The sequence below is a fragment of the Populus euphratica genome, unplaced genomic scaffold (assembly GCF_000495115.2).
Source record: "Populus euphratica unplaced genomic scaffold, PopEup_1.0 scaffold476.1, whole genome shotgun sequence".
NCBI lineage: Eukaryota > Viridiplantae > Streptophyta > Magnoliopsida > Malpighiales > Salicaceae > Populus > Populus euphratica.
The window spans coordinates 80,347-94,888 of record NW_011500354.1 but is presented as its reverse complement, the minus strand read 5'-3'; the positions used below and the strand labels follow the sequence as shown (position 1 = coordinate 94,888).

General features: G+C 34.0%; 2 protein-coding genes across 5 annotated transcripts; one reads left to right on the top strand and one right to left on the bottom strand.

The window, feature by feature from the left end:
* The first annotated feature begins 1,583 nt into the window (after positions 1 to 1,583).
* LOC105113987 (NAC domain-containing protein 100-like) lies at positions 1,584 to 4,052 on the top strand. Of its 4 annotated transcripts, none has more exons than XM_011010363.1 (4): positions 1,584 to 1,605; positions 2,077 to 2,293; positions 2,930 to 3,201; positions 3,323 to 4,052. In XM_011010363.1, exons 2-4 carry the CDS (start codon positions 2,125 to 2,127, stop codon positions 3,881 to 3,883), a joined length of 1,002 nt encoding a protein of 333 aa, XP_011008665.1. In that variant the 5' UTR covers positions 1,584 to 1,605; positions 2,077 to 2,124; the 3' UTR covers positions 3,884 to 4,052. The 4 variants fall into 4 exon arrangements, with proteins under 4 accessions (XP_011008665.1, XP_011008663.1, XP_011008662.1 ...); XM_011010361.1 differs by lacking the exon at positions 1,584 to 1,605 and adding an exon at positions 1,613 to 1,685; XM_011010360.1 differs by lacking the exon at positions 1,584 to 1,605 and adding an exon at positions 1,694 to 1,828.
* Positions 4,053 to 9,073: 5,021 nt separating this feature from the next.
* Positions 9,074 to 14,302, bottom strand: LOC105114004 (uncharacterized; the record flags this gene model as incomplete). Its single annotated transcript, XM_011010387.1, has 14 exons — positions 9,074 to 9,329; positions 9,825 to 9,952; positions 10,105 to 10,166; positions 10,392 to 10,472; positions 10,762 to 10,917; positions 10,997 to 11,161; positions 11,471 to 11,533; positions 11,677 to 11,739; positions 11,887 to 11,940; positions 13,153 to 13,209; positions 13,304 to 13,372; positions 13,799 to 13,912; positions 13,993 to 14,064; positions 14,147 to 14,302. Coding segments are annotated over 13 exons (1,194 nt in total), but the record flags the coding sequence as incomplete, so codon positions are not given.
* Positions 14,303 to 14,542: the final 240 nt, after the last annotated feature.

The following is a 14,542-nucleotide window of genomic DNA, read 5'->3' as shown; positions in this document are numbered from 1 at the left end:
ACACGTTTATGCTGATGGAAAGAACACTAACCAAAAATTTAGAACACGAAGCCAAAAATTTCCAAACTGAGAAAGGTTAGGCTATAGCATCTAGATTAAGAATTGCAAATGGAGCATGATTTGAAAGTAGCCAATTTGGAGGTATCGTCTTGATGAGATAAAACATATATAGATTTGCTTGTTATAGAGATTCAAAATAGAGTTAAATTAGCACACTTCGAAGGGGTTTTTCTACTTATACGACAGGTGATGTTGAGCTAGTTTTTTATTTTCCAGATTGTTTTAGCGCCTTACCACACAGTACCACAGAAAATTGAGCATCAATGATTCGGCTTCCTTTTCTTATATCAGGTAAATACATCGATAAATCCCAGGGTTTTTTCTTTTTCCTTTTGTTTGAGGAATGAAGTGTCCTGTCTAGCTAGTATAAATTTATGGTCATACAAGAAAATACCAAAACGAAGACGTTCCAATCGAAGAAGCCTTATGTACATGGAAAGAAAGAACAAGAGATCATGCATCAGCATTAGTCTTCTCTTTGGCTTCAAGAATCCCTGTTAGTTCTCTGTCTCCCTCATCTAAGGGCATCGTGTTTGTTTTAGGTTCATATGGTTTCTGCCCTAGTTCATCATTTTGATCTCCTTTTCCTGTCATCGGGAATGCAAATATTGATACCTTCTTTTCCCTTGAAACACAACACTATAAATCTATGGAGATTCATACCCTAGGCTATTGGAGTAATTAAGCTGCTGGGCTGGAGGAGCACTGAAACGAAACCCTAGAAGAAGCCGCCCGACTCGTTTGATTTCTTCACTTTTCCACCTTTGACCTAATATTACCATTTGAACCTGGAGGGGCCCTCGTGGTTTGTTGATGTGGAGGAAGCCAGTTGGCTGTTGAATACATGTATTCAAGAAGGGTTCCCCAATCACGTAGCATGTTGGGCTGGCAAGATGTTGTTTTTGTCTTATTGTAAATATTGGGGGTTTACTTGCATCAGTGCACAATATAGTGTTCGTGACTTCGTCTTATTTGCATATTCGAATCTTCTTACTAAATACTACTATATACATACATACATACATATATATATATATATTTGTCTTTCTTTTTTTTTATCGTAATTTGGATCCACACATTCAGATAATTTTTAAATAGATATTTAATCATTGATTTATCAATTGAAACGGGTCGAGAATAATTACTCGGAAGAATTCTAATTATATATTTATTAGAGTCGAATCTTAAACTATGATCTTGTAAGTTATTATCTAGATATATTATATTTATCATTACATTTATTGTTATTTGTTATCATATAGTACTATTATTTTGGATCCACACGTTCAAATAAATTTTAAATAGATAATTAACCAATTGATAGTGTTATATTGTCAATTAAAATGGTTCGGAATCATAAATTTATTATATTATCTATGCCATCGATCATATGGTATTATTTTATAATTCATATGTTGTTTTAATATAGCTGCATAGCAAAAGGGCAGCCAAAAACGATAGTATCTTAAATAAGGATTTCTTCAATGACTTTCCATCTTATTAAAAGCTTTCTTGTAGTTCCTTGTATTTGAAGACCCAAAGTAGGTGAGAGCTTCAAAGACACTCACCTTCATTTCTTTTCTTGATCTCTGGACCTTAAATCCAGAGCTGATTTCGTGTGCATGGTAAGAAACAAAAGTTTTCAAGAGCTCTTGTGTGCTACTTTTGTTTTCTCGGGTTATCCTTATTTTATAAAAAACTCATGATATTGATCATATGAGAAACATCAGAACCTAACTGGAGAATTTTGTCTTCTATATGCATGCAAGTAAGCTACCAATTAGCTAGCAAAAACTCTGTTCCAATCAAGTTTTTCATTCCTTGGATCATCTGTCCTCTTAATTACTTGGGAAGATATATGATCCCACTAGGGTATTAGCTATAAAGAACAAAATGGAATGCTTCTCTTTGTTTTGTTTTTTTTTTGTTTTTTTTCATTCTTTTTGTTCTTTTATGTTTTTAGGGTTTTGGAAATTTTGATCATTTCATTAATCATGTCGTTTCTTTTTAATACAGAAGCCTACAAGTGATAAAGGGAAGAAACAAGTTGAAAAGGAGAAGGATATGGAAGGAGATGCAAAGGATGAGACTTTGCCTCCGGGTTTTCGGTTTCACCCCACAGATGAAGAACTCATAACTTACTATCTTCAAAGCAAGATTTCTGACGCTGATTTCTCATGTAGAGCAATTGGTGATGTTGATCTCAACAAGTGCGAACCATGGGATCTTCCAGGTAGTTGTAACTTGAAATCTAGTTTCCATGGCACTCGTAACCAGCTTGAAATTGGCTCGATCTGTCAATTTCTTTTTCAACTTTTGAGTTTTTCAAAGTAGAAATCAAGGCACAAACATTCAAAAATCATTTCTTTTGTTGATAATGTAAAATTTGATTTGTCAAAATCGATCCTATAAGAACTCTTTATTCATGCAAATCATGATGGCCAGGAACCTTAGTTTATCTACAAGGAATAAGGCAGTTGCTATTCATCTTATCTTTTAGTAGTGTGGCCAGATTTTATTTTATTTTTTGTCACTTTCCTTCACCACTTCACTATGATTTAGGGTTTACCTCATGTTCCTTGAATTAAGGAAATATAAAAAGGTATCGTTAACAATAAATTGCACTAATGTATCCTAATTTTCCTTGAATTCGAACCTCTCTTTCGTGTGATCTAAAATAAGAATCAAATTGCTTTAATTCACTACATTTTTTTTGTTACATCTCATGAGATTACTTTAGATACACATGGAGCCATCATTTTATTGTGATTTCTTGTTTTTCGTAATTTCTCACCAAAACATAAGTAAATTCCATGATTATAAAGCTTGACTAGATCCTTGATAGTTTCAATCTTTGCCTCTTAATCAGGGAAAGCAAAGATGGGAGAAAAGGAGTGGTATTTCTTTAGTCTTCGAGACCGAAAATATCCAACTGGTGTGAGGACAAACCGGGCAACAAGTACCGGATACTGGAAGACCACTGGAAAAGATAAAGAGATCTTCAACAGTGTCACATCACAGTTGGTAGGGATGAAGAAGACATTGGTTTTCTATAGAGGAAGAGCTCCCAGAGGAGAGAAAACCAACTGGGTCATGCATGAATATCGTTTCCACTCCAAAGCTGCCTTTAGAGCTTCCAAGGTGTGTAGACACACACACACACACACACACACCTGTTTCATCATTTACCAGTCATAATTCAATCCATAAATATTAGCATATGATTCTAAGCTATATATAAATGGTCTATGTGGTTCATCAGGATGAATGGGTGGTTTGCCGAGTCTTCCAAAAGAGTGCGGGGGTCAAGAAATATCCTTCAAACCAATCAAGGGCAGCAAATCACTACAACCTCGAGATAGGACCAAGTGTTATACCTTCACAAATGATGCAGGCTGCAGAGAACTTCCAGCTCCCCATTGGAAGAAACTACATGATGAGTAACGCAGAACTTCAGGCAGAGCTTACTAGGGTTTTCAGAGCTGGTGGATCAACTGGTATCAATCTACCAATGCAGTCCCCGTTGAATAACACGTACTCCGTTGGAGGAGGAGGTCCGGGAGGAGGAGGATGCTTTACTATATCAGGGTTGAACTTGAACCTTGGAGGGGCTGCATCACAACCGATGTTGCGTCCAATGCCACCTCCGGTTATGAACCAACACGATGTAATAACCTCTTCCATGATGACTAGTAGTAATTCTTTTGCTTTAGATCAGGCTGCAGCTTATGGTGCAGAAATGAACACTGCAAATGGGCATGCCAACAGATTCATGGGCATGGAACAGTGCATGGATTTGGAGAACTACTGGCCTCCATACTGAGATCAGATAGCAGAGAGAGGACATTCAGATGATAAGCAAATTTGACAAGGTTGTTAGAACACGATAGATTAAGCTTTAATTAAGCATGTTTTAGTTCAAGATATGTATGTTTTGATTTCTTAGCATGGGTATTAAAAAGAGAAAAATGCCCAGCAACTTGGATTCATGATATCCTTGCGCAGGATTTTAAAAAGAGAAAAATGCCCAGCAACTTGGATTCATGATATCCTTGCACAGGAATCGAACTCGGTGCAAAAATCCGTCTTCGTTTTCGTATATCCCTTTGTTTTAACTTTAAATTGTTACCCATGATTAGAAAAGGATGCATGTTTAGGTTCTAACAATCTTGATTTCTTTTCACTAATCGGAGTGACTACAAAAAATCTCTAGACTCCATCCAGCAAGTTTTGTCCCAAGTTTTCAACCGGCAGTGAGGGATTGCTAACAGGATCACGTTCTACGTTGATGCTATGGCACGGAAAGGAAAAACTTCAGAGATGATTTTATCCTTGTCTTCATCAACAGAAGGCAAAGCCTAGCTGAATGGTGAATGGTTGTTGCTTCAGAACCAAGATTTATGATATCAAAAACAAACCCTAATGGAAGTACTATTGCAAACCGCTACATTAAAACCAGCCAAAAGAATTTTGTGCCAGTCCTCACGAACACAGAGGGTGGTTCCCCGGAATAAGTCTTTAGTTTCTAATGAGCATTCGGCTTGATAAAAATTAAAACCAAGAAAATCATCCCTGTCCTTTTGGTATTTGATTCATAATTATGAGACCTCATCGGCAGGTTAATCCGGTAACTTGTCCACTTAATTGTAACCTGACCTAGAACGTACTTTATATTTCGAACCGAATAACTTGAATTTTAGGTTATAACCCACGAGTTTGATCGTATCACTATGATTTGATTGTGGTTTTACCTGTACTCGCCCATCTCCATCCCACCTTGTAAGAACAAGCCGATTAAAAAAAAAAAAGACAAGGGATCCGATACAGAAGGCTACATCTGACTTTCCTTCTCCATGAGATATTGGATTCAAGCCCTCTTTCTAACAAAAACTGAGCTGCGCTTCGCTTTGGAAAATAGGTGAACTTAACAAAGATGAAGCCCAAGGCCTGGTCCAGCAAAAGTTAAAGAAAGGTGGCAAGAGCTGCTCAAGGAAAACGAGTAGATTAACTTTTTTTTAATATAAAATAAAATATTTAGATGTTTCTAATATTTTTTTAGTAGAATAAAAATCATGTGAGGTTAATTTTACATAACAGGTTAATTTGATGAATCCTAAAATAACTTAAATAAATAGTAAAAATCTAGTTTGAATAAAAAGAATTCATAATGACATCTGTTTTTTAAAATATTAAGATAAAAATATATTATAACAACTCGAGTCAACTAGGGTTCACCTGAAAAATTCACAACCAAAGTTATGAGATCATGATAACCCCGTATAAAGTAACCAAAATAAATTATAAAATCTCATTCATAGTCAACTCAAAGTTAAATGATAAAATTAAAAAATATATAAAAAATAACTTGAGTTCACTCAGTTAACCTATTAAACACGTAATACAAGTTAAGAGACTGAGATAATTTTATAAAAAATAAATTGAAACAAATTATGAAGCTTATTTATCAATCATTCAATTGTTAAATGTTGAAATAAAAAAAAATCTAAAAAAGACACAATAAAACAACCCAAATCTATCCAAGTTAATCCATAAAACACATGACTAAGATCAAGATATTGAAATTACTTTATAAAAAGTAAACTAAATTTTATGAAACCTAATTTATAATAAATACAATATTAAAGGAGGAAATTAAAAAAACTTGAGTCAATCGGTTAATCCGTCAAATTTGCAATACAACAAATCATAAAACTCAATCTTTAATAAACCAAATTTTAAAGGGAAAAAACCATAGATTTAGATAAAAAAAAAAAGAGTAAAAAAGTAGTATTAGAATAAATAGTATTTTGTGAGATGATAAACAATAAATGTAAAAAAAAACAGTATTTTGTGAGATGATAAACAATAAATGTCAAAAAAGCCATGTATTTGATAAAAATTAAGCAAAGGTAATGTGAGTTTGTGCAAATTTCAAACTCAAAAGGCTTTCACTTGAGGGGGTGTGTTAGAGAATAATATAAATCATCTCCTGTAACCTTACCTAATAGTTTAAGCTATTGAGTTGAAATCCAATTGTGAGATTCGTACTCGTGATTGTTTGGTCATTAAGACTCTGATATTATGTTAAAGAACCATATCAACCTAATAGCTTAAGCTATTAGGTGAGGTCTCAAGATATAATTTATATTATTATCTAACAAACATCACCTTTTAAGAGTAAAATGCCTTAAGTTGATGAGGCCAACTACTTATGATCAATAAGTTAATATTTAGTTATTGTCGTTGGATAGAAAGGACAGAGATATTGAAAAAAATATATATGTTTGATTGACAAAGATATTGAAAAAAAACTACTTATGATCAATAAGTTAATATTTGGTTATTGCCATTGGATAGAGAGGACAGAGATATTGAAAAAAATATATATGTTTGATTGACAAAGATATTGAAAAAAAATATATGTTTGATTGAAAAGACAGAGACAAATACATAAAAATAAATGTTTCAAAGATAATTTTAGAGTGAATTTTTATATTTTCAAAATAAGAGATATAAAGGAGATATGTTTCTATAGACAATATTTATTATTCATAAAATATCCTTGTAAATTCTAAAATTATCCAACTAAGATATGTAAGAATAAAAAATATTATTATCATAATTTTAAAACGCAAATCAAGAGTCGATCTAGGTTAGGGCCTTACAGGTTAGGTTGACCTAAGTCATATTAAGAACAAAAAAATGGTTATTATCATAATTTTAAAGCTTAATTCTAGGGTTGATCTAGGGTTAGATTCAGATCACTAGTGTAGTTGACCATTGACCTGGGTCAACAAAAAATAATTATTATTATAGTTTTAAAATTCAACTCAATAGTTAACTTGGGATAAGGCCTGAGTCACGTATTAGGAGGATCAACCTGAATTGACTCGTGTCAATATAAAATAAAAAAGGTTACAATAATAGTTTTAAAATTTGATTCAGTGTCTAACCCAGCATAAGGCTTCGGTCACATATCAAGAAGGTCAACACAAGTTGACCTGAGTTAATGTAAAGATAAAAGTTATTATTATCATAGTTTTAAAATCCTACTAAGGAGTCAACTGAGGTAAGACTTGAGTCACAGTTTAAAAGGGTCGATCCAAATCAAAGTTTGTATCACTGGTCAAGTTGATTTAAGTTGGTGTAAGAACAAAAAATAGTTATTACTTATTATCATAGTTTTAAAATCTCAGGTCACTAGTGGAATTGACCATTGATCTGGGTCAACATAAAAAAAATAATTATTATTATAATTTTAAAATCAGATTTGATGATCGATTTGGGATAAGGCTCAAGTCACATATTAGAAGGATCAACCTGAGTTGATCTTAGCCAACATAAAATTAAAAAAAAAATAAATTTATAATTATAGTCTTAAAATTTAATTTGAGAGTCAACTCAGGGCAAGACCTTGATCACATATTAAAAGGGTCTACTTAGATTTACTTGAGTCAATATAAAAATAAAAATTAATATTATTATAGTTTTAAAACTTAACTCAGAAGTCAACCGAAGCAAAGTCCAGATCATAGTTCATGAGGGTCAACATACAGATAAAAATAATTATTATTATAGGTTTCAAACCCAACCAAGACAAGTTGACTCGAGATTAGGTTCAGGTTATAAATTGAAAGGGTCGGTAGCCCAAATTGTTTTTTGAAAAAAATCAAAGATCTTTAATCCTTGTTTTATCACTAGTTGACATGGAGTTTTTAACTGGATTAAATCAAGTTAGTTTTTTCATCTTTTTTTTTTTGTTAAACTCAGACTAGTTCAAGTCTCGAACCAATCTGTCAAGTCAATTTAAGTTTTATAACTAAAATTATTATAATATTATTAATTTTAACACTCAATAGTAACTAAATAAACTAAAGTAAAAAACAATATAAAATTATTTTAAAAAATATATAAATTTAATAATAATACATAGTAAATATAAAATAAACTTTTTATATTTTATTGCCTTGTTAACCATAATCAAATAAGATCTCAAGATACTCATTTTATTTTGTACATCATTATTAAATTACTTTATTTTTTATATCATTATTAAATATATTCCCGTTCTGGTCTCAGGTCTCTTTTTTTATCTTTCGTCTTGTCTATCTTTGCCGGTTGTATATCATAAAAGTAACCAAAAACTATGGAAGAGTAAAGTACTAAGTACTGACACTATGAATCCCACTCTGGGAATTAAGCTCCTAACTTTAGACTACTTGAAGAGTCCTGCATGGTCTCATCTGTCCTTGTGCTTAATCTCACAAGAATGCCTCTTAACAACATGGTGGCTTGCGTTAAAAGTCGTTAAAGCAAAGGTTCAGCTGGCTTTGGAAGTAGTTTTGGCAGCCAATCAGTGGATTCCGATTGCAATACTCAGTTTTGCATGATTGCTATTCCCATTGCTTTTATTTCTGCCATTAAACTCGAATGGCAGGATTGCGAGATTCAGCATGCTCTCTACTCCGTTAACTCTCTCCCTCATCTTGCATCTTGCGTACCAATAGCCACCAACCCTCACTCGACCAAAAGTGATGGGCCCGAAGTTTAGCAAAGTGAGTCAACAAGACTACAAGTGCCCCAAATCATACCATCACATACAGATAAAAATAATTATTATTATAGATTTCAAACCCAACCAAAACAAGTCAACTCGAGATTAGATTCAGGTTATAAATTGAAAAGGTCGGTAGCCTAAATTTTTTTTAAAAAAAAATCAAAGATCTTTAATTCTTATTTTATCATTAGTTAACATGGAGTTTTTGACTGAATTAGATCAAGTTAATGGAGTTTTTGACTGGATTAGATCAAGTTAGTTTTTTTATCTATTTTTTTTTGTTAAACTCGGACTAGTTCAAGCCTCGACCAAAAGTGATGGCCCGAAGTTTAGCAAAGTTGGAGTCAACAAGACTACAAGTGCCTCGTACCATCAACATCTTTTGCCAGCCAATCGAGTAGATAGGCTACGAGGACATGAATTTGCTGACAAGGCCAACGTAAAACTAGAGAAGGATGAACAAACATGATTATAGTAATAAACAAAATTATGGTCATTTCAACTGTAACTCGAGAAGAATAAAAAATAAATTACACGTGTAAGCCTACCACCATGTTGGGAACATGGCTCATGATACACATCTAACCTTCTGTGGTGCGAAAGGTTCTAAACATTCTTCACAAAAACTACAAGGAAAGAAAACAACATTGCAGGAGCTTCCTGGATGAAATATCGTAGCCACAAATGCCCATGCAAAGATCACAAGTCCCAGCTGCAGATGAATGAAAGAAACGGAACTTTTGAATTAAATCACCATCCCATAACAGCACAAGGCAAATGAAATTCCAGACAAAGTATGATTTCTGGTCTTTGTAATGGTACACATGATTTATGACTAGTAATCTACATTCCTCACCCGCCCTTTAGGCAAAGAAAACGAGGGAAGGGAAATTTACAACTCTTTATGAATCATCATTGCAGTTGCCGAATCAATGTTTTGTTATTTCTATAAAATTGGAGAAGTGGCAAACAATGGTGCCACAGGACTATGGAGGGCAGCATCCTATAAAATTGTAGAAGTCTGTGGACTAGCCTGGTACACCCAAACTGACTGTCTATAGTTCAATACCATACCAACAATCCCAGAAAACACTTTTGGAACAGTCCATCAGGTTAATGACTCAAGGTGCTCTGAATCAAAGTTAAATTACAGAAAAAAGATGTACGGGAACCATCCAATATTCTTCATGATACTTATGACACATACCTCAAATATTTTGCAGCATAAGATACCCAGCAATGCACCAAGGAGACTACTTGTCAGGATGCCCCCGTTTAGCCTTGCGACGAGAGTGACTGGTTTGAGCATTTCTAACTGGTTTCTTTGACTTTTTGCTGCAAATGTCAGGTACACAAAACATATAAGATGCAGGTTCAACTTATCAAAAATCCCACTTATAACAAAATAATAATGATAAACTGGAAATGAAGAAGACTTGGCAGAAAATTCACCATTGAAGTTAATAATGGCTCCTTAAGAAACTAACCAGAAGATGGAAGAACAAGCTCTGGCCAAAATGAAGATAGGTAGGGTAAACAACGCAGAGGCCTGCAGCATCAGAGACAAATACCTTAATTAACATTAAATAAACTTCATACATAAAGTTATTTTGCTGACACATATTTGATAAAAAGGTCTGAATACATGACCAGGATACATACAATGAACCAGACAACAAATACCTTAATTAACATTAAATAAACTGCATACATAAAGTTATTTTGTTGACACGTATTCGATAAAAAGGTCTGAATACATGACCATGATACATACAATGAACCAGACGGAGTCTTTTGTTGCGAGTGGTTTTGTGAGCTCATGCTTTTCCAGTGTCTCTTGTACAGTGCCTTGCACCTTAACAAAAATTAAAAAAATGGTTCAACTGTAATGACAATAAATCTTTAATAGAAAAACTATGAAATAATAGTATTTATCCCAGCAAAGACAATAAAGTATTTGTCCCAGCAAAGACAATAAATCATGATCCACATTCATTCCAAAAAAAAAGAGCAGAAGAAACCTCTTGGCATGATTCATTTTACTAGCATACTCATAAAGACATTAGAGAACCATGATTCATTTTACTAACATGCTCACAATCAACCATAACACTACAACAAAGATAATAAACCAGCATTGATACCTGATTGTGGTATGTAGTTGCAGACTCTAAAAATTTCCCGTATGCATCAACTGCCTCTTTTGTATAGGGCTTCAAAACCACCCTAACTTTATCAACATGGGGCTTTGTCACTGTAGCAACCTGATTAATATATGGCTCGCTGAACTTTTTAGCTTCCTGTGATCAAATTTAAACATTTCAGATGCAAGTTAAGAGAGCAGACATACAATAAGGAACAATACAACAGCATACACACCTGAAAGTAAGGATCAACTATTTCTTGTACCCTGATGATGTGTGAAGTGATTGTAGTCTTTGAGGCCTCATAGATTTCGACAGTTTTAGCAGTTAATGATTGCACATGAGGTTCAACTTGTGTTGCTATCACAACCCATTGCTCTTTTATAGCTGGGACCCATTTCTTCATGCAAGAGGGCAAACAATCATTAAATACATGAATCCAATTTTCTTCATTTACTTGACCAATCAAAGTTAACACCAACGATTAGCGCTATAGCAAAACATGCATGTAACAAAAGTAAACAGCACAGAACCACAGATTCACTGAAACTTTTTTCAAGCCAGATCTCAATTAGTCTATGGAGCAACATAGAATGCTGCTTCAAAGTAAATCAGCCTTAAAACATGTGACCTGATCAAAAAATCAGGTTCACACTCCCAACAATTAATAAATGAGCAGAAAATTGGAGAACATAGAAAAAGAGCTTACAGTTTTAATTGTTTCCACATGGGGCTTAGCCCACTTTTCAGCTTGGGCTTTTTTCTCCAGGGCCTGAAAAAAGTCCATATATTTAGTGATATAATGGAGGCAATTTTTTCATGAAATCCTTGTATTTGACCACTGGACCATATCTAGTTAATAAACAGACATCACCAAAAAAGGTAAGCCACCATCCCTCAACAAGAAGATTATACCATTTGAATGGCCAGTTCCATGGCAGGTTTTCCATGCTCATTCCAATGTGCCTGCGCTAGAGACTGAAAAGAGATAATATCACCACATAGGACAAGAATTTTTATTTTATTTTTTTACTATTATTGAACAATATAATATCACCACATAGGACAAGAATTTTTTTTTTTTTTACTATTATTGAACAAAATACCATACAGGCATCATTTTACCTGCCAATGAACTAATTGTACAGCAAGCCAAGGTGGAAGCCAAGCACCGTGAACCTGGTCATAAAACACCACTATGAATTAGTCTACTCTTGACACCAGTTTCTGGTCTCATAATAAATGATCAGTTGATGAGTCTCTAGCAAACATTAATGATTTAAAAACTAACAATCCATGAACTGAAAACTTATATCCTATGAAATGTAGGAAACAAGGTTCAAGAAGCCAAAGCATGTGAAATATCTTATGCTGCATGCATACTGCATCCTTGAAGTAGAATTGGATGTTCAAATCATCCAAAGAATCAAAATGAAGGGATAAAAGACTGATTTTTTACACAAAATGTTCTTGTTGTAAGGATTCTATCTTTTTCTTACAGCAGCTCTGTATTCACAAAGGAATGGACACAATTCAAAAGTTTTAGGCGCCTCCTGGACATCTGCAATGAAGTCCAGAATGGGTTCGGCAATTTAAAAAAGCTTCTAAAGGATAATAATACTCGAACCAATTCTCAGGGCTTTCTTGCATTCCAGCCTGGATGAGAATTTCTTTCTGCTGAAGGAATATACAGTCTTCCCTACTGAAATATTATATAAACCTTCTCCAAATTCCAGTACTTCCTGAGAATTTCCATCAGATTTCATCCCTGAAACCAAAAGCAAATGAGAATACAGTTCATTCTAGACCTGCAAGCAACAGGCCTTCCTAAGTAGCTCATGGTGTGTTGTCAGCACGAACTCCACTGGCTATGTTAATTCTTTCCCTTCTAACAAAAACGAACCCTTAAAGCAACTCCAAATTGTTTGTATACTGCTATTCGCATCTTTGATTTACATGCTAAGAGTACTAAAACCAAAACTGATAGCCAATTTAGCATAACATTGGCTATCATTATAGTCAAGGTACTCCCATGTTCCTACTTCCATGTTACCTCATGATCCGAGGTGAAATTCAGTATTTTTTTCTCACTTGCCAAAAGTCCAGTTGCTAATTTGAGCAGGGTGTTATCGACATAAGATAGGTGCAACATTAACAGAACTTTCATAAATGTAAAGTACATTCTCCAGAGTTCCAAAGCATAAGGAGAACATCAAGCCCCAAATTCAGTCAACAATATTTGGATTTTCCATCAATGACTATATCTCTACTTTCACAGCAGAGAGGAATGAATCCAAGAACTTTAGCATTTCAAATATAAAATCACATCTGAAAGGTAAGTTAGAACATAGAAGATGGATGACACAACCAACAAATCCATTAATTCATTACCTCCATCAGCTCTTTGGCCTTTGCGGTGGCCTCGGATTTTGTTTTTAACAGTTCTTCCTGAAATATACAGGATAAAAAATCACATATAATAATCACCATCATCTGGTTTTAAGCATGATATGAGTTTGTAAGGTACATGATGGTCTCATACCTCAGCAATTTTGAGAGCACGTTCTGTTTTACGGATTTTGCTCTTCTGTTCCTCATTAATCTTTGCAAGCTGTAAAGCAAAAGACATTATATGCCCAATTACATATCATCCCAAACAAAAAAATTGAAGAAAATCTCAAATTAAAAATTTGAAAAAATATCCGCACCAAAATGAAAAAAGATGCAGGCAGTCATTAAAGGCATGACAGCAAAAGAAAAGCAAAAAGAAGTGCAATAGCACAATTAAGAAAAAGGACTTAAGCAGCTGAAGTCATGCACACATACACAGGCATGCACATGCATAACTTTTGTGGATCCATTAGCACATGATATCAAACAGTTATTAATACAGGCAGGACATTAAGGTAAAAGGTCCATTCAAACTCTTCGAAATTGTGAATAAGATGCCCTGTATTGGAACAGGGACGTACTAAAAATCCTTAGTCATTCCAAAACTTTATGCATTTTCTAAAATCCTGACAAACAAAGAACTTACATCTGCTAGTTTCAAGTTCAATTCACTAATCTTCTTCTCAGCTTCACTTGCTCTGGCTTCCAGAGCCTCCTTTTTCTTTTGTTGAGTCTCTAATTCCTTGGCAAGTTTATCAACCTGCATAAATAAGTAACATTAAAAGACGCACAACACTTCTTCCAAAGTCACTAGTTTTGTATGTCCAGATGAATAATAACCTGTTTCTCTAGTTCACCTGCACGTGCATGCGCCTTTCTAACTTGCTCTTGAGCATCTGTCTTCCCATTATTCTGTTTGACAACAAAATAAAAGCCTCACATAACATGCACGCAGAAACCCATTTCAATAAGATGGATCCACAACATTTCATACCTGGAGAGATGATAGTTCACTTTGCAATGACCCGATGCTATCTACTTTCTCTTGAATGATCTTCTCCTTCAGCGCTATCATATCATCCTTACCCTTCAATTCTTTCGTTTTCTCATCAATATGAGATTCTTCATCACCCAACAACCACACAATTCGTTAAAGGCTTCTTAAAAAAAAAAAACAATATAAAAAAATGCACAACTGAAAAACAAGTTTATTCCTTTATAAAACAAGAAAACTAAGCATCGTAAATTAAACAAAAATTATTATTTTCACCACAATTAATTATCTCTGATTTTCCTAATCCCATTAACACTGCATTAGTCAATCTAATCACAGATATACCTACTTTAACCGCTCAAAAATTAATATAAGAAATTATAAAAATTATGGCTT